The sequence below is a fragment of the Hirundo rustica genome, chromosome 2, assembly GCF_015227805.2.
Source record: "Hirundo rustica isolate bHirRus1 chromosome 2, bHirRus1.pri.v3, whole genome shotgun sequence".
Taxonomy (NCBI): domain Eukaryota; kingdom Metazoa; phylum Chordata; class Aves; order Passeriformes; family Hirundinidae; genus Hirundo; species Hirundo rustica.
Genome location: NC_053451.1, coordinates 35219365 through 35239299, shown reverse-complemented (window position 1 = coordinate 35239299; position 19935 = coordinate 35219365). Strand labels below are relative to the sequence as shown.

The window sequence follows — 19935 nt, the reverse complement described above, 5'->3', positions numbered from 1 at the left end:
CGGCCGCGCGGCCTCCCGCAGGGAGGCTGCGATTGGCTGCCCGGAGCACGTGAGCCGCCCGTCTCTCCGCTCCGCGCCGTGCGGGGGCGCGGCCGACGTTCTCGCGTTGTGATTGGGCGAGAGGGGCCGCTCGCCCCTGGGAGTGAGTCGCGATTGGCTAAGCGCTGCCTCGTCCCGCCCCGCCCGGCCCTCAGCAGCCGCACTTCCGCCCTTCCGCTCTGCCCTCAGGCTGCGGGAGTACCCTGCCCGCCGAGCCCCCGCTGCTCCCCCGGCTCTGCTCGGCCCGGCCCGGCCCGGCGGCACCGAACGCAGCCCACGCCCGGGTGAGTCGTGCCGGCCCGGCCGCTCGCTGTCGGCCTCGGGGAGGCTCAGGGGTGCAAACGGGAGTGAGGTGTGTTAACGACTCGTGCTTTGGTTTTCCTTAGGGAGACAGCGAGGCAGCGGGATCACCAGAGGGCACCAGGAACCGCGCTGGGAGCCGGGCCGCTGAAAGGCAGCGAGCGCGGCTGGCAGCTGGAGGGCTGTGTGATTCCCCGGCCGGGTGCAGAGGTTTGGGTTGTTTGGTTTATTACAAAAAGTTCAAGTAAAACCGATACATTCGTGCTGACCTCTTTCAGTCTGCGTCTAGGTAGTGAATTCTGTATTTCTTCTGAAGGGAAATAGAGGTGGACATCTTGAGTCTGTTTGCTCTTGACAGAACCTGTGTGAGCACTTAGACGCTGTGCTTTATCTCCCGTATTTCAATTTAATACTTGCAATGTTCTCTACCTTCTGGGGTATGCGTCTGGGTTCTTTTTGGTTTTGGGTTTTGTTTTTGTTCTTGTTGTGTGTTTTTTAATGTCTTTTAAAGGAGCAGACAACAAAAACTATGTAAACTTTGTTTCTAGAATTCTGAGTTGAGAACAGGTGGGAATGAAGCACGTGCTTGTTTCTCCAAGTCCACCTTTTTGGGCAGTAAAAATAATCAGACTTAACTTTATTACTCCTTTCCTATATATTGATGTGTTTTCCATATACTTTTTACTGTTATTTTGTACTAAGACAACATCTTTGTAACTAAAACAAAATAGTTCCCTTTTGGTAAGAGTTGAAGGCATGCGCCATTCAGTATACTTTAATATGTGTGTTCTGAAGAGGTGTTTTTTTCTCATTTTGTTTGGCCCCCTATTACAGCTTTTCCCTTTCCCTCCCTTTGTTTTCCAGATGTAGGGAATATTGAGATTCTTTTTTTGTTCATCTGAACTACTCAGAGTAATGAGCTTAGTCACTCACATTTTTCTAGGGCTCAATGTAATAGATCTTGGTTTTGCCAGGATGCTGAGAAAGGTGTCCCAAAAGGCAAAGGGTGTGAGTTTAACTTTCTGGTGGCAAAATGTGAACATAACATCATTGTTGATAATAGAAATTTTTTAACCTCTAAAAGCCTTACTTGAGTCTCCTCTATCTTTTTGGTCTTTTGCCTCTCAGAGAGAGTTTTGGCATGAAGATGTGGAATTCACTTCCTATCCTGCAGTTTATATCAGAGATTTCAGTTTAGCTATGGCTGTGATAAAAGAGGTTTTACAAATGTGGACCTTTAAGGAGTCATTTGGTTCAGCCGTAGAGAACATTTTCGTCATTGAAGTTGGAGCTCTGCAATTTGAGTTGTCGGATGAGGCTCCAGGTGACTTGGTCTAGTGGAAGGTGTCCCTGCCCATGGCACTGGGGCTGGAATTGGTGATGTTTCAGGTCCTTTCCAACCATTCCAGGATTCTGATTGTTGTCTACATGTTTCTAACATTTGCTGAGAGAAAAGTTGTCTGTCTAAAATAGGGAAAGTTTCCTAAAACTTGATGTTTGGGGCAGTATAACTTAACAAAGCCAAAATAAATCTGCGGGAAAGTAATACTGAATAAAATAAATTCATTCCTAATTATTTAAATGTTTAGTTCATCATTTATCTGTCAAATCTCTACAACCTCTGTTGGCCAGGGGCTTCCTCTTTAGCTCAAAAAGTGTGATATAGGAGCAAATACAGTTGCTGTTGTGAGCCTTTTTCAAGATTTTCTGAGCATTCTTTCCAAGTTATTGGTGTTGAAGCATTTGCAGAGTTACAAGTGCAGGATCATTTCAGTTTTTAATCCCATGTTGACTTCACTCTAAATTAAGGAAAATAATTAGAAAGCAATTTTCTGCAGTGCTGTGCCCAAGGATAATTCTAATAAAGATCCCTAAATGCAAATGAGAATTTGTGTGATCTGTGTGCAGTGGTGTGTAAATGCCATTAACAGTTCCTTCATATTACATAACCTTACCCTTTTTCTTTTATTTTAAGAGTTAATTAATAGAATGTCTATTTTCAAACAGAGATCATAATTTCCTGAAGACTGCTGTTCAAAATGTTAAAATAACCCATCTGAAGGCAGTTAATATTAACATCTCGAGAGAACTCTTTGAACCATTTCGACTTACTCCTTTCAGGTGGTGCTGTGAGCACATGAATAGTGTGCAGGGACTCCTGGCTGCCTCTGTGATTTCCATCCAGAATTCCTGCTTCATCTATCCTGCCTGTCAAAACTGCTTTTCCAGGCTGATACTGGATTCCAGGAGGTACGTCCTGTTTTGGGGGTCATTTACTGATTTCCATTAACTTGGGGATCTCTGTCAGCTGAACACTAAACCAAAAGTGGTGAAAATCCAGCCCCTCCAGATCAAATCTTGATTTTATTTTTTTTTAATCTCATTCTACATGTGTAGCACACCTGCTAGTCCTGTATCACTCTTCATTGAGTGCATGTCCAGAAATGGATGAGCTTTCTTTTTTAATTGCAGTGGTGGGTGAAATCTCTGACACGCAGTAGAACAGTAAATCAATGAATGTCAGCACTAAATGGAAGGAGCTGACTTTGTAAAACAAGGATATCTGTTGTTTCAAATGCTGAAGTACAAGATAACACTGCTGTTTCCTGATTATTTTTTTAAACCTAGGTATTTATACTCAAGCTGCAAGAAAAGAAATCCTAAACCAGAATGAAATTTTAAAAAAATGAGCACAGAGAATGCAAAATTGCACCCCAACAGTCTCTTAAAGCCCACTGTCCCTTCAATTTCACAATGGGCTAGTAGTTAATAAATCAGTAAAAGAAGCCAGAGTTATTCTGTCGTAATACACACATCTTGCTCTGAGCCTTTGGTAAGATTATTCCCTCAAGGAGTAAAGAATAAGAAAAAAAATCCTAGTGTTTTTAATGGAATATTTGATACATTATAGTAGTAATTCTTACAGCTGCAGATAAATTCTTACTCCAGTAGTGACTAACAGAAGTTCATGTATTCAATCTTTTTTACCCTTTTGCTGTCTTTTGTCAGGTTCCACTGTCTAAAATGTGGCTGCACAGGTGAAGCTAAAGATGCAAGCTACAGATACAGGTTGTCCCTAAAGGTTGCTGACACCTATGATTTGTTTGACATCACTGTTTTTGGAAGTTGCTTAGATCCATTCTTTGGGGTCACCGCAGAAAATCTGCAGAGGTAAGGAGTGTGTTGTGTGACCATATAGCTGCTGCTATTTGTTCAGCCTAAAAAAACTGCAATGAGCCTAGATGGTGGGAAGATGAATGGGAAGTAACTGCCGAAGTGTTCCCTTACAGCATTTCCTTGGTACCTATCACCTTGAGAAAGTGCTGAAGTTTGTTTCTTCCTGAAATGTTGATGTTTTGGGATGGATTACTTCCATGCAGTAGAAGAAATCCTCCACTTGTCTATTGAAGGCAGCTACTACTTGTTACGTGAGCCTCACTGCTCAGCTGGTTTGGCTTCTTCGTCTTGTCCTTTCTCCTTTTTTTGAGATGATTGAATTTCCTTTGCTTAAGTATAAGTTGGCTTTTCCAGATGGAGCCTCTGGGTTTTCTTTTAGAACAGTTTGAATGCAGCTTGTGACTATTTGGCAATATGACCACATTTTCCTGGAGGAAGAAGAGATTTCTGAGAAAGTCTGTTAGTGCTCAGAGCCTGACCACTCACATTGTAGGCTTCAGATTTTCTGAAATGTGAAACTGCCAGGATGGGATATTCAGATAGATTCCCTGCTTTTTTCTCTAGTCTGTTATTTTCCAATGCCTTGTGTTATCCCCGGCTCAAAGATGACTTGTTTGTAATGCCATATTAGCAGCATTAAAACATGCTGGTGACAGGCATTCTGCCCTACACTGCTGTACCGCTGTCAGCTGTGAAAAGCAGTTATTTCCATGTCTTATATGGATACTGCTGTGCTGTGAGAGCTGGACAGGAATGATGTGTAAGGAATAGCAGCATGTTGACGGCGTAGTACAGTCACTGTGTTAGCAGAGAAATCACAACCACGCAGGGAATGCCTGAAAGTTGTGTGTGTGTATTAAACCTGCTCAGAGCGGTTGTTTTGTTTACTTTATCTCACTAACAAGTTAGGAGAACTAAGGAATTGAATTGATAGGTTCATGGTTTTCCTGTTTTCATTGTAAGTTTTGTTGAAGCTAGCACAGAATCTTTTCCTGAACATGTGTCCTCGTTAGCACTTTACTACAGCTGCAATGCTGTGTAAGGCTTCTTCCTCTGTTGGTCCAACACTTCTGTATGTTTTTATTATAGGTATGTTCAAGACTTCAGTCAGCTGTCGGGAGAAACAAACACAGAGTCATCTACAAGAGCATTAGTTCATGCAGTGGAAGCCTGTTTCATTGGGAAAAGGTTTATATTTGGAGTGAAGGTAACTTTTAATCCACATTATGGCCTTTAGTGAGTTTCTGTAGCCAGTTAGGGGTATAGACTGAGTTAGCAAAGCTTCATGTACAACATCTTCTGGGAATTTGAGAAAATGTATGGCTAGAACATGAGAATGGTTCTGCTTCTTTTCCCCAAGACTCCTGTGTTTTTTTTTTTTTTAATGAGTCACATCCAAAAATCATCTTGAATGGCAGTAGTCAGCTTAACAGCTTGTCAGGGTGCTTTTCGGAGAGCCTGAGCAATGCCAGCTCCTGTGCATATCAGTAACAGCTTGGAGTCTGTAAAAAAACCATGTATGGTTGGAGCAAGAAACAGACTCTCTTTCCAAGCACTGCCCTACCTTTCCCATGCTGCACAGTCTCCTTTCCAGTTGGAAATGTAAGGAGAAGCACATCCCCTTGTAACATTTTAATATTTCTGGATTTAAGAGCATTTTCAAAATGTTTTTAAAATACAGCTGCTCAACATCTGCATTGGTGGCTCCTTTACATGTTTAACTCACTTTGAAATATTAGTTCTTAGCAATATTTCTATAGAAACATTCTTCAAGGTTCTCTTCAAGTGGTGCTTATGTGAGTCATTCATACTATCAAATCTGTGAACTAAATCCTACCTGGCAGGTGTTTTGCCTCTCCCACAGGTGCAGTGAGGTTTGTATCTGAACTGAGATTTCTCCTGATGTAAGCATCTTAAGTAATGGAAGTTGCAGGCCTTAATGGATTAACTTTACCTGGAACCCTTGACCAGGTCTGTGGGCCTGATGCCTTGACAAATATAACTAATCCTAGATATCACCAGCCTTGTGGCTGTTCCTGCACACACAAGGACTGAACACGCATTCAAAGACTGCTTGGCTGTAGACATTTCTGTATAGTCATGTTCAGCTGTGTATACAGTTGTACCATCCCAGATAATACTCAGAATCAGCATAACATACTTTTTAAAGACTTACCTAGCAGGGTGTTGCCCTTGGCTAACAGCCTTCAGCCTCAAACCTTGCACAGACTAAGGGAGGAGGAGGCTTGTTGGATATAACTCTATCTGCTTTTTGGCCTCTCTGGCTTTGCCACATCTTGAGGGATAGATGAGAAGGGGTTTATCCACATCTTAAAAGACGAGCTAATTCCCTCTCTGTTTAATGTCATTTTTCACCTGTAATTTCTGTGTAGAGAGAAGCAGGTTTTATGAGGAATTGCAGTTGAAGCTCCTTTGAAACGCTGCTCTCTAAAAACATCTGAGCAGATAAAGGTTGTAGCTTATTTCCTTTCATGGATGCAGTGCACAGAAAGTGCCATGCTGCCTTTTGGCAGCTGAGCTGCCAAGTCAAGTATCTGGTACCAGAGTGCTTTGATTCAAGTGCTGCCCAGTGCCTCCTGGATAAAAGCAGAGCACTGGCCCTGGGCTGCCAGCCATTCACTCTGAACTGCACTAGAGGAAGCCCGGAAGCATCCAGTGCCCTAAAGGGAGGAAGAAATTTTCTGTCAAGTCCTTTCTCAGAGTTCTTGGTTGTTTTTCCAGCTCCAAAACTCTGTAATTGCAACAAGCAAAGAACCTCTCACTGTGATGCTCTTTACAGCCCTTGCCAGGGTTTTTTTCCCAGGGACTGCCTTGTGTGACAGGACTGTTTTGTATTCTCTTCCCTGCAGATCCTTAAAAAAGCAAGACCTAAATTTACGCCTGACCTGAAAGACCTGTGTTAGTATTTTTTTTTCTCTAAGTTTGTTGGGGTTTTTTGTTTTCTTTTCCCCACGCAGGGTTTTGCAAGGGAAGATAGAGGACATTCTGCTGCCAGCAGCATCTTGCAGAAGTGTTCCCGAACTAATAGAAGTACAAAAAGCCTTGTAGCGTGCCAGATCTTCCCACCAAATGCTGCTGTTACTGGCTTTACTGTTATCAGCTACTTAGATCATCTCCTGCAGTCGGCAAAATTCAGGAGCTGTAACAACAGCTCATATTTACCTGATGCCTCATCCACTGCCATAGATGAACCTCTCAGTGAGCTCAGCAGCTTGTCTAGCCTGAGCAGGAACTCCTGTTTTGTTCAGTCTAGTGGCAGGGAAAGTTTTTTAGGGTGCTGGCAGCAATCCTTCAGTCTGACTTCATCTGTTGCTTGGGTAACAGCAGAAGACTTTCCCACTCTGGAAGTGGGAAAGCTGGCAAGTGAATGGCATGAACAAGAGGAGAGGCCTGTCTCTGCAGAATTGGGCAGTGTGAGCTTCAACAATCAAACTCTTTGGGACTCACAGTTTCTGATCTCTCCTGTGAGGGAAGGTGATAAAGAGAAGGATAATGAATTGAGTTCACAGCTTAGACGGACTGACGGTTTCTCTGCAACTGATAAACTGGAGAGAGTTTCCTCTTCAAACACTGAATGTTCACATGGAAACGGTTCCAAGTTATTACAATGTCCCTTGGAATTTGAGGTAAAAAACAATTACCCAAAAACTAATAGTAGAAATTATTGTTACCTGGAAAAATCCCCCAACTCACTTGTTTGCAAGAGAGATGCCTCAGGTCTGAATCACATAAATGTAGCTGGAGTGTCTCAGATGGACTCTATGCTTTGGGAAGAGCTCCCATTCTCAGAAAGCCTAAATGAATTGTTAGCCAGAATCGAGGATGGCAGGAGTGTTGGAAGATCGCCCAGCCTTGATGCAGGCAAACATGTCCATCTTAAAAGTAGCAAGTTGGGTGTGAATCTTAACAAATCATATTCCAGGCAAGCTGTAGGTGATTTGCCTGCAGCCAGTGTCTCAGGGAGGCTCTTGCCATCAGCAGAGAACGATAGTTGGGAGAACACAGTGTTTGCTTGTCTTCAGTCAAGTGCAAACCCTCTGAGTGATGTCTCACAATATGAGTCTTCCCCTAGGGATTTATCTTCAACCCTCAAGGAAAGTGGAACATCCTCGCCAGTTACGCCAGAGCCTTTCGTTTCTCAGAGCAGATGTGTGCAGTCCAAAGAAGCATCTTGGTCTGTCATTAGGCTGCATGGAGAAGCCTCCTGTTCAAAGAAGAGCAAGACAGCCACCTGTGTGCATTCTGCATGTGAAAGCTGTTTAACTGCTTGTGAAAATAAAGAAAACTGTTCTACACCAAGCCAAAAAGCAGATCTTACACTCACAGGGGCCCAGGTCTCTGATCCACCAACTCCCAACAATGCAAGAAGGATATATAAAAGAGAATTAAAACCATTGACAGAACTGTCAGATAATACCTTCAGAAGTGTTATTAGGAAAGAGCTGCAGTGGAACACCTTTCCTGAAGGCAGCTACAATGCTTCTGCTGATCTCTTTGATGCAAGTTTAAGAGAGGTGGCAAAACCTGTGGAATTCTTAAATAAATCATGTAATTCTTTCATACAGGAAGATACTTTGACCGAGAAGGTCACAACTGAATCGGTGCTTTCTCCTGGAGGTGTTCCTTGTGACAATTCATCCCTACACAGGTCCCCTCGTGCTTTTAGCAAGCACAGTACACCTGTAACTTACTCTTTTTGTGATTCAGAGTGCAGTTCAGTTTGCGCTCAGGACTTTGTTCCTTATTCACAGTCAACTCCCATGACAAAGCCTCTGCAGAAGCTGTGGCCTATTGAGGAAAGAAGCTCTTGTATCACCGTCTTCACCCCTAAAAATCCCACTAAAATCCATTCCAAATGCAAGCGATCCAGGTCTTCCTTTCAGAACACTCTGCTGCAGCAGCTTACCAGCAAGTTAGTGAAACGTGGGAGACCAGGGAACAGGGAAGAAAAGGGAAGTGGTAGCTCTGCTTCCCAGCAGTTCCTTAACAGCCAGCTGCCTGCCAGCTTGGAGGAGTGCATCCCTCCATCTTCAAAAAAAGGGCTGAAACCAACTGCATCTTTAAGTTTAAAAACAGTTACCTGGGCTGCTGAGTTGCAATCCACCTGTGGGCACGCTGGCAGGAACCCTATTTCCGAAAGCAGAAAGAACAGTGAAAATGGTGAAAATCTCATCCAAAATGAGAGAATAAGCCCTGGGGGTAGAGCCAGGATTCTAACAACTCCTTTATCTGCAAGTGTCACCAAGACCTCATTTTTAAATGATCCAGTCCTGAAAACTTGTTCCCCTTCAGAAGGTGAGAATCACCTCTCAAGTGGAAATTACTCAGGGGTTGTGTTGGAAGGGCCAACTGTCTGGTCTCCTGAGCTGTTCTTCCAAGCACGGACCCCTTTTTCCAATAAGCCAAAATGCTAAGAAAGATACATTTCTATGCTGTGTTCTTTTTAATTAATTTTTTTAAACTTTTGGAAAGGATCCAGTGGAAGAAAAGAGCTATTTAAAACTTAAATTGTTTATACACCTGTTGGCATATGTCTTGCAAAGAGGAGGTGGGTTTATTTTCAGACTTTTGTACCACAGTGATGAGGGAAATTAAAATTTGTATTTTCTTGAAAATTAATTAGGATGTGCAATAAACACTTTTGTAAATGTGTGAGTAATGAATAGATCTCACTTCATAGTGTACAAGTAGGTGAAGTATTTTTATATGTTCACTGTTGTCTTTACATCACAAGAGCAGCACTGGAATCCATATCCACTCCAGATTCATGACTGGTGACCCTCTCAGGAGAAGGGCCAAGTTTTCATTGAAGATTTGATGGTGCCTTGGATCTGAGCCCATTTGGGATCCTGTGACAGCTTTGAGCTGGGTGAAGGGGGCCATCCTGAGAGCTTGATAGCAGCTCCCAGTTTTCCTATGGGCTTTTTCAAGTTAAAGACTGCTACTGGCAGATTCCTGACGGTGTCTTTCATCTCCCTGCTTTAAGGTCTTCCATATCCCCAATCTAGAGCAGTTGCATTTAGGATCATTGAACAGAGAAATCTTGGATCTGCTGCTTGTAAGCTTGTAATTTCTACAGCACCCACTTAAGCCTCCCTCTTTGTTCAGAAGAGTTTTTCATGAATAAGGACATTTACTCTCACTACCTTGTTCCTTATCCATGATTTTTAATGTGGACCACCATCACAGAACATACTGGTAAACTTTTTCAGTTTTTCAGTCTCTAGCCTAAGTTCTGCACCTTTTAATCAAATGCTTTTCCCTCTGAGGGGTGGGAGGGAGAAGGCTATTTGGAATGAAACAAGCTTCTTCTGTGGCTGAGCAGTGTATAAATGAGGTACAGCCTCTCCTGCCAAGGGTGCAGATGTGCTGAGGCTGTAGGCAGACCCAAGAAGAAAGTTAACACGTGGTTATGCAGCAGGTCTGCACAGGTAAATTCCTTCTACAAAGAAGCTTTTGCCAGTAAGCACTGGTTGGCTTGGTTATTATTTTTTTCTCCTTATTTACAGTTGAAATCTAGGCACAGGTTCAAAGACTTGCCTGACATTGAAAGGACATGGAGTACAGCTCTGGAGATCGCTGAAAGACCTTATCTCTCTTGCTGTCCCCAGCAAGATAATCAAGCAAAAGGTTTGGTGTTTAAGGATCCTGCAACAGCAGATGGCAGTGGAAAGAGGCACAAGATTCCTTCTGACAGGTTCAAGCCTAGAGCCCTGCTGTCCCTGAACTCTAGACATAAACAGAAGAAAAAGGAACATCTTGTTACAGCAAAGAGGGAGACTGAAAAAGGGCAGAATTAGACATCACAATTTTTAACAATGTTTAATTGATAAGCTGATGATATTTTTAAACAGAGCGAGGAAATTTAGGTTAGATACACAGAAAAAAATTCTTCACAGTGAGGGTGGTCAGGCACTGGCACAAGTTGCCCAGAGAAGCTCTGGATGTGGATGCTCCGTCCCTGGAAGCGTTCAAGTCCAGGGTGGATGAGGCTCTGAGTAGCCTGGTCTGGTGGAAGGTGTCCCTGCCCATGGCAGGGGGATTGGAACAGTCTTAAAGATCTTTGAAGTCCCTTCCAACCCGAGACCATTCTGTGGTTCTGTGACAAGGCAACCTGTGAATGGAGCTGCTTGCTAAGGGCGGTGCCAGTGACAGCCCTGCTGCAGGACATGGCAGGGCTCTGCTGTAAGGGACACAGAGCTCCCTGTGCAGGGCTTCCTGGCACAGCCAGAGGGACAGGAGGGCTTTGCAAGCTGCTGCTGAGCTGTCCAGCTGAGCTTTAGCCCAGCAAATCAGCACACCAAAACCACACCAGGGCTGCTTCAATCAGGGTAGGGCAGGGCTCCAGGATGAGGCCAAGTGAAAAGTCCTGGACTCGTGCCTGCATTTACCAAGCACTGTGCCTATTGAAAAGATTTATTTGCAAATAAAATCCTACTTGGGGATTTTATTGGGGCAAGTGGGAAAAGAGTAAGAAAGATTGCCTGTTTGGAAATTATATATCTGCATGTAGGGCTTATGTAGAAGAAATGAAGTGAAAGCATTACTCATACCCAAATCATTCAGCATAGGGAAAGCAATACAGAAAAGGTGTTAAGACATCGTAATACTTGAAACCAGTTTTTTCTGCTACAGCAGATAATAGGGTACTGCAGTTATCATTGGCTCTTTAAGCATTCCCTGGTGATGAACTGGACAGATCCCTCTCTATCACCATGGGTTAGAACTGATCCAAGTGAGACACCAGAGACTCGATGAAGCTAGCTATGAAACACTGCCAGAGCTTCTACATCATATACATGACAGCATCTTGACATGGAATGTTTGGTCCAGCATGAGTGATATTTTTCAGCAGACAATTCATTCACATACAACGGTAAGTGATAGCTTTGGTGCAGGCTGATGTGATTATAATTATAAGCTTGTGCAAAAAGACTAAAGCTCAGCATGTTTAATTCCGAGGGTAATAAAACTCCTGAAAATGCATACTGGGTTTGTGATTGATTCCCTATGCATAGAAATCCATAAATCAAGACTAGATTTTAAATTAGGCAGGACTGTCTGTGCCATACCATTGAAATTAAAGCAGGGCACTCAGATCTCCTGTGCTTTGTGCAAGAGGACTGCACACAGAGTGGGAGCAAAAAGTTATTGTGTGACAGGCCCCTGTCAGCAAGACAACATCTGGGCAGAGCTCCCCACATGCTCAGTAGGGAGACTGAGCATGAGAGGATGGAAGAGGGGCAGAAAAAGCTCTCGCTTTTGCTCCTGTGGTCAGTCAGCCTTGCATTTCTTCCCCTGGGGAGTTCGTTCCCTTTTTGCAGGGTGCCTTTGTGTGCTCATGTTCCTTTCACCCTCTGCAAAGCCTGGCACAGGCTCTACCCTCGCTGCTGCACCTGCTGAACAAGAAGAAGGTTGCACATCCCTGTGATTACATGCTCCTCGGAAGGAAGAGCTGCCACTCTTCACCTACCCCTTACCTTTCCCCAGGAAGAGCTTGGTCTGTTTTCTCCAGCCTTCACCCCCAAAAGCAACACACTCCAGCCCACCTTCCTTTCAGAAAATATTCACTTCCCAAGAGGTCTGAGCATCTGAAGGATGTTTCCTTCCCCTCCCTTTACCTTGTTCCTACCTAGAAGCGCACAGGGATGTTTCCCTATCCAAATACCTCGCTGTTCTCTCACTGACTCCAATTGCCAGCTTCCTGGGGAAGGAAGAGCAGATGGCCCAGCCCTCATGTCAGATATTTTCCAAGAAAGGAGCTTCAAGGTCAGTGGAAGAGGCAATAAAAGACAAATGGTGTCTTCAGGCTTCACAGCTCAGTTTCTCAACATAAGCGTTAGCAGGAGTCATCTTTGATGCGGGGCAGAGCACAGGGGAGGTAACCTGATCCCCAGAAGGAGCCAGAGCACAAACTTTATGTATTTACCAAAAGACAAAAGGCTTAGAATAGGAGATCTTGTCCAAAAGGATTCTAGGCCTTGAGGAAGGCAGGTCATTGGGGAACTCCAGTGGAATTCAATGAGAATGAAAACAGCAAGTTGAAGGCTGAACAGAAGGAATGGCATTTAAAAAAAAAAAAAAAAAAAAAAAAAAAAAAAAAAAAAAAAAAAAAAAGTGTCTGGGTTAAAGAATAAAAGACAAAGCATCCAGCCATCATCCAGCATTTATCCTACACAAATCCAGCAACTTGCTAGGACAAGAATTTTACTTGCCACTGGTTTGCAAGGTCAGTGAGTAGATGGTGCCTCTGTCAAAGGCCACCCTCTAGTGCCTGATGCCGGCATTTCTTTGGCATTTCAAACCTCTACAATTTCTCCTACTTTGCATATTATTTTTCTCTTGCAGTTCAAAGGAACCTCGCTCCCATGAGCAGCAGCTCTACATCTGCTCTTCTTGTGAGGTCTCAGTGCTGCAAGAACCTCGGTGTTCCCAGCCCAAGCAGAAAGTCCTCAGTAGCCATTTGTTTACTATGTCAATTGAATGCCTCGTATTTAAGGCAACTTTGCTTTGCAGTCCAAATCAAAAAGCAAACAAATCAATCACTTTAAACACCAAATGGAAAGGATTAAACATTTATTTACATACAGATACACATGTAAGCCATTTCTAAGTATAAAAAGGGCATTACAAATAAACATGAAGCATCATACATTCATCATCCTGGTCATCCAAAACACCCTCCTTTCTCAAGCCCGCTGTACCACACTTGACCACAAGAACTTCAAGAAGAGACAAGCCAAATGCTTCTGACAGTGACTGATTCACAGTTTGGTGATTTGCTAACACCTATGCCCTCCCCAAAGACAGCACTACCCCACCAAGGAGATCAATTGTCTGACCAGTTGTAGTGCATTTTTCCACTGAAATGGTTGTGCTTGATCAACAAAACCCACATCCTTTCCTCATCCTTCTGGCCAAACGTTTAGGAATCAGGGTTCTTGCTAAAATTCTGTACATTGTGCTAAATTCACAATTGTTGGGGAAAAGACAGTAGAGCTTTGTGGGAAAAAACTCCAACACAGAAAATTCCTTTAATAATGTGACTTCTCTGGCATGGAAATCACAAACAAAATGCTGCTGTTAGTGCTTAAGCAGATTTTTAAACTGCAATTCAAACTACAGTTGATGGTATAAAATATACTTTGTTCAAGCTGTAAAAGAAATTACGTGCTTCCATGTTGATTTGATAGTAATCAAAGCTGAGGGTAATTCAGGTTTTCTCCTGAGGAAATGAAGAAGCCTTTGTAGCATCTCTAAAAATTAGCATAGCTTTCAGGAAAGAGGAAATGTTTTAGATTCAAAAGTCTAAAGGTAATGCAGAGCACGACAAACTTGTCAGTTAGATAACATTACAAAGGGAAACAAGCCAGTAAACATAAAATTAAAATGCCTACTCAAAGTATAAATGAATTCAAATGAGAACTGGGTGAGTCTTTCTGTATAGATCAAAAGCAGTTTGAAAAAAATCTCATGATCTGCAAATTCACAGAACAGCCAAATATGTGCAGCAGAACAGAGTGAAGTGGAAATAAAAGAGCAGAAAGAGCCTTGTCCCATATTGACAGCTGAGTGACTGCAGCTGCTCCAATCTCAGGGTTTTGGGTTGGTTTTTTTCCCTTTTGTAAACAGCTGTGGAGAATAAAATGGATGTGACATATCTGCAGTGCATCTTATTATGCTAAAAACTATGGCATATTTAAATCTACTTCCCTAATATCCAGAGATATACTTGTCACTCCCAATCAGCATAGTAACAAGTGCTGGGCTTGCTCCACACTCTCATTAGAGGGCCTTTTCTCCACTAAAATGTTGGCTTCAGAAGTGAGTTTTTCCCCCATCAGTGCTGGCTCTGTGTGGGGGTGAGTGGTAACCCCTTCTTCCCAAGAGTCTGCAAGAGCTGAGACAATGGCAGTGCCTGAAATCATAGCAGCTCTCCCCACCTTAGAACAAATATTTCATTCCCCCTCTACTAAAATGTAAAAGTGGCATTCCCTCTCCTGTGCTTGCCCTTCTGTAAAGACTCGGCTGCTGGGGACACTGCAGGACACTGCTTTTACTAAAGCTTCGTGCCAGTGATGCAACCCCAGCCCTCGAAAACATTCACAGCAGTGAAGGCTCCTCCTCCACACGGCCCCAAGTCCCACTGGATGGAGAGCAGCACCCACCTACTCACTAGAGCAACCCATCTGCACCAAACTCCCATAAATTCTTAATGTCTGAATCTCTTTTATTGGTCCTGTAAGAAGGGAAGTATTCCTTACAGGGTGTCCTGGCTGGAAGGGGCTCGTTGAATTATTAACTTTATGTTCATAGTAAGAAGCTCGAGGTGGCACAGAAAATGAGCCTCTGATGCTCTTCTTTCTAACTAAAGCAGGAGTCAGATCCAGTGGTTCATGCAATCAGATCATCCCTCCACAGTGCTTGAGGCATGAGCAGTAATTAGAGAAGAGCAGATTCATTGATGAGAGGTATTAGAGGAATCAAGCTTTGAAAAGTGCCGAGGTTTGCATTCGTGTGACACCAGACACTCCAGAGCCCTTGACTGATGCCCATGAAAGCATAAGAATACTTTTAACATCCCCTCTGCCCCCAGGGAACCATGCACAGCTCAAATCATGACTGACACAGGTTCAGGCCATGTCATTTTTTGCCTGAGGACCAGGCATTCAGAAAATGCTCACCAGGGGCACCACCATTGTGTACTCAACAAGTGTGCATGTCCTTGAGAATGTTAACCCAAGATAAACAGAAGTGGAAAAAGCAAAGGTACAAATGTAAAACTGGCATCTGTTTTTGAGTAATATTGTAGCACTAACCAGAGCTACAATTATCTTCTGAGCTTACTGGACAAGGATAGCCTGTTAAAAAATGCGGTCACATCCACTAAGTCCTAATTGCAAGTTATTAATGTGAAAACAGAGACAATCTCTGAGTATTGTAAACCCAGCTCCTGTTCATCCAGATAGATAAGATGAGCTATTGACTTAAAACCAGTCTAATTTTTCACTGACAACACTTACAGCTTAAATTAACTCATTGCCATCTCATTTTCTGCTCTGTCTGGGTTTTCTTCCCCCAGTTATGCCATTGACTGTATTTGAAGGAGCAAGGTTTAGAGATGATGTTTTTCTCTGGCTTTGTGGCTCCCACTCAAAAGAAACACACACCTCTGACTCACATGGCACAGTTTTTACTGCTGGGTTCAAGTTACAGCTCGTTCACATGAGGGGAAAGGTTGTGATGGCATCTGTGAGTGAGGACAGCTGCTGATCCATCCCAGATGGATATGGCTCAGTACAGCAAAGGCAACATTGGGTCAGGTGAGCGAGGTGGTGATGAGAGGGGTAAGTAAGAGCAAGGCAGCGTGCTGCTTTGGGAGCCCTGCATCATGGGCAGCATCACCACTCACCCTGCCGTGTGCCTTCCCAGCCAAGACAAATCCTAAACTGAGGCAGATGTGAGATCAGTAACATTTATGGTTCATTTAGCTACAGCTCAAGTGGATGATTGCATTTCAAAGACATCGCCAGTTCCAGTTGAGGCTGCTCTGCTTAGGATGCTCTACTTGCTTAGAGATCAAGCTGTTGTTTCCTCACCATTCATCATCATAAGACAAGACTGTCCTTCAAAATGATCATCCTTGAACAGCAGCTACAGCAATTATTACCCACAGCAACAAGAGGATAGAACTGATCCAAGGAAAATGGCTGATGTCAACCCCCAAATTTATTGAGATAACAAAGTTTATAGAAAGAGAATAAAAGATTTTGATTTAGCATGGTTTTCACTACTAGAATTGATTAGAGTTATTTCCTTTGGCTCCAGGGTTTTTTCTGGTGAGCCCTTATGTACAGAAACATGGAAAAAAGGACAGCTGCCATACTTGCTCACTGGGATTTCACAAGGTATCCTCTAGAAACACCTTTTACTAACTGAATTAATGCAAAAAAGGACTTTGTTGGTAGGGTTGGTAGGAGCCAATCACATAAGTATATTGGGCGCTTTGACACTGAAAGAATTTAGAATTTCAGACTAAATTTCAAAGCAAATCTTTAAGAAAGCCCAGAGTAATCAAAATCTAATCCATGGATACAATTTTAAAAGAGGATGGGATGGAGAAAATCCTGAGCATGTGGAACCATCTCTTTACTTGCATTTTCTACTCCAGAGACTCATCTTTCCATTGCAGAAATGGCTGTAGCATTCATTCTGCCCCACAGCCAGGAGAGGGTGTCTCTGATAGTGTCTCCAGCCATATCTGACCCCGAGGGCACCACAGGTTCCCAAGGGGAAGTATATTCTGTGTGTTTGTTCAGCCTGTTTCAAGCGCTGGAGAATTTTACCTATTTTCCAACTGAATTCAGTCTCTGACTGCAGGAATCATGCCAGCTCAACATTTCAACCTGATTTACAGGCAGTCCTTCATACTGGAAAGAGAAGACAAGTGGAAAAGCAGCTGAACAAACAGCAGTCCTTAGGGATAACAAACAAGGCAAAACCCAGTGGATTTGGCTCTAACTAATTGCATCCCTTGTCAGCAAAAGCTCTGGAAAGCCTGTTGTCCCACGTGCGTGCACCCACCGTGCTTCTGCATCACTAACTTCGACTTTCCCTCTTTTCAAATCACTGTCTCCTGTGTCAGCCCCGGTCTACTGCTGTTATTACTGAAGCTGAAGGAATTTGATAGCCATTAACGGCTAAACCTAGACTAGCAGAAGCCAACTGTTACCAATACAGCCCTCTCCAAAAAAAACACAAACTGCACCAGCAGGCTGAGAGATCCTAAGGGCTGTTTGTGTGTTCTACAGCAAAGAACAAAGTATCTTGCCTGACAATTTGTCATGTGCGGTTTTCATTGAATAACTATCACAGAGCCATTTAGCATTCAGCACAAACACGTATCTGACTGCGTGCTCAAACAGCTTACCTGGAGGCCAAACCAAGACTTCAGGGTCTGAGGTAGGAAGAGGCACCCAGCAGCCCTTTTCTTTACAGAGCTCATAATTTCACTTTTCCCATCCTATTTCTTTGACCTGAAGGAGTTTTTTTTATTTGGGTTTTTTGTCCCCTAGCACTTCAAAGGGGAACACAAATATGGACAGAAGGGACTCATGGCTTGTCTCAGCAAATTCTCAGTGTCAACACCCAAAGCAAAACTTCACAGCAAGTACTTCACACCCAGTGATCTGAAGCACTGAATGTTTGGTGGTTTACTCAAGATCAGCCTGACTGAATCAGTGGCTCTCACTGGAAATCAGAGTTTAGACCATCCAGTTTTCAGAGATTCTTCTATTAATCTCTGCAAACAGGCTTGCTAGATTAAGCAAACATCTGTTGATCATCAAGCATTGGCTTCTGCTTGGACATAATCATTGTGCTAAAACCGTCACAAAAGGGTCTCCTTACAGGACTACTACCAAAATTAACATTCAGCCAGAAATAAGATTACTCCATGGCTGTGAATATATCACCCTCCAAACACATTCAAATCCAGTAACCACACTAAAAGCTTGGCTTTCATCATAATAGAGAACATTCCCAGTCAAATTTGGCTCCATTATATCAATTCTGCATAGGTTTTGGGCTTTTACTGACAGTTCCCTCAAAAATCCAGTAAGGTTTTTAGTTGGAGAGGTGATTATCACACAATTGGGATTTTTTATTTTTCAAGATTCTGCAGTTGATAAAGTTCCTCTTCCAATTGGGAAGGCTTCAGCCTTGGAACACACTGTAGAAAAGAAGGTAAGCCCTCAGTGCTACAATGAAAGTACAGCTGTATGCACTACAGTGATATTCAGAGGTGCACAAAAGTAATTCCAGTAAAGGGGTTACTACAATAAAACACCACTTCAACAAGAGGCATGGCCGCAATCAGCAGAAAGAGAGGTGAGTCTCAAACTACAGCTTTGGTTTATGACTGTGTAAAAAGCATTGCACATACCACCATTGTTTCCTTTCAAATTTTTACGTCTACACAGAATAAACACTGAAAGGAATCAGTTCCAATTTGACTGGGGAACTCGGGTCATTCACTTGAACATCAGCCCAACCACAGCACTCCACCATGCCACAAACACGCATCACTGTCAGGAGATGGAGTCCTTACACAATGATTATTACACTAGCAGTAAAAAGAGCCAGTGCTTTGAGGTTGCTAGTAGGCAGCTAGTCCTCCCAAAAAAATCACCTATATATTAGGAAAGCACTGGGAAAAGATTTAGGCTTCTAGAAATCTCAAAGAAAATATCCAAGAAAATAAAGTTAGCAGTTTCTGCTATTTGACCAGCTCAATTTGTACAGTCATGTTCCAGTTACAGAAGTGATGCAAGGAGCACTTTAAAATGCATTTATAGTGCTACTTGGCAGGGATGATTAGCTGCCCAGCTTTGATCTTTTTGGAAACCAGGCTGAGCAACCCATGGATGTTTTATTGGGCAGTCTCCTTCCTCCTTATTTAAGCTGATCAGAGAGCCCTGCCCTATTTGTTATCAATTATAAATGCTGACAGGTCCAGTTTCAGGGAGTAAGAGCTACTACATATTAAATACACATGGTACTGATTTTTAACTTGAGTATTATCTGCCATGGAACACCCTGAGCCTAGCTCCAAAGAGCTACCTAAGAGCTGTGCAGAATCTGCTGTCTTGGAGTTGGGTGCTCTTCACAAGCTCAAATGAAGCTGCATTTGGCAATTTGGGGGATGGTCAAGAGGAAAGATAGTGCTCTTCAGCATAGGCTGTATCACATGGTCCAGCACAGCAGAAGCCACCAAGTCCCACACATTTCCAAATCCTCCAGATTACAACATGAGGAGAGACTGAAATGGACCAGAGCAGAGCAGCAGATGACGTGTTCCCCAACATCTCACACTTACAGAAGCTCTTTGCTAAATGTTACCTAAATGACAAAGAAGCTTCATACCACAACTTCTACATCTTCCTTTTACCACTAGTCATTAAAATGACCTAAAAATAGCAAGAAGATATTAAAAATGGCCATATGACAAACCAATACACCCTCTCTCTGACAGAGTCAATTCTCCATTACGTATCAAAGGCACAACATGATACAGCCCAAAGAAATCTTTCCAAGAAAAAAAAAAAAAAAAAAAAAAAGAGAGAAAAAAAAAAAAGGCATTTCAAAATGCCTCTTTTTTTTTTTTAATTGCTATTTTTTTCAAGATCTACTTGCTGGCAGCTTTTTATGTCAATACAAGAGCTCTGTTATAATCTTCAATAAAAGCCAAATAACATTAAATTGATTAACTCTAAATTGCAGCATATCACAGCCACGTAATCTCCAGGAGAGATTTATCCAGATTAGCTAAACTGAACTCAAGCTCCTAAATGTAATTGTTTATGTGCGCATTCACTATCTTCTGATTTTGCTTCCATG

General features: G+C 42.9%; 1 protein-coding gene across 2 annotated transcripts; it reads left to right on the top strand.

The window, feature by feature from the left end:
* The first annotated feature begins 234 nt into the window (after positions 1-234).
* Positions 235-11489, top strand: DDIAS (DNA damage induced apoptosis suppressor). 2 transcript variants are annotated; one of them, XM_040057031.2, is made up of 6 exons: positions 235-323; positions 426-549; positions 2461-2589; positions 3349-3510; positions 4606-4723; positions 6495-11489. In XM_040057031.2, the coding sequence occupies exons 3-6, from the start codon at positions 2477-2479 to the stop codon at positions 8949-8951; spliced, it is 2850 nt and encodes a 949-aa protein (XP_039912965.1). In that variant the 5' UTR covers positions 235-323; positions 426-549; positions 2461-2476; the 3' UTR covers positions 8952-11489. The 2 variants fall into 2 exon arrangements, with proteins under 2 accessions (XP_039912965.1, XP_039912966.1); XM_040057032.2 differs by having other exon boundaries at positions 6862-7097.
* The last annotated feature ends 8446 nt before the right edge of the window (positions 11490-19935 follow it).

Bases quoted from the DNA above. Each gene is read 5' to 3' on its own strand.
- DDIAS (XM_040057031.2), top strand. From the start codon at position 2,477: ATGAATAGTGTGCAGGGACTCCTGGCTGCCTCTGTGATTTCCATCCAG. The intron at 3,511-4,605 runs GTAAGGAGTGTG...TTTTTATTATAG, and splicing joins ACCGCAGAAAATCTGCAGAG to GTATGTTCAAGACTTCAGTC. The intron at 4,724-6,494 runs GTAACTTTTAAT...TTCCCCACGCAG, and splicing joins GGTTTATATTTGGAGTGAAG to GGTTTTGCAAGGGAAGATAG.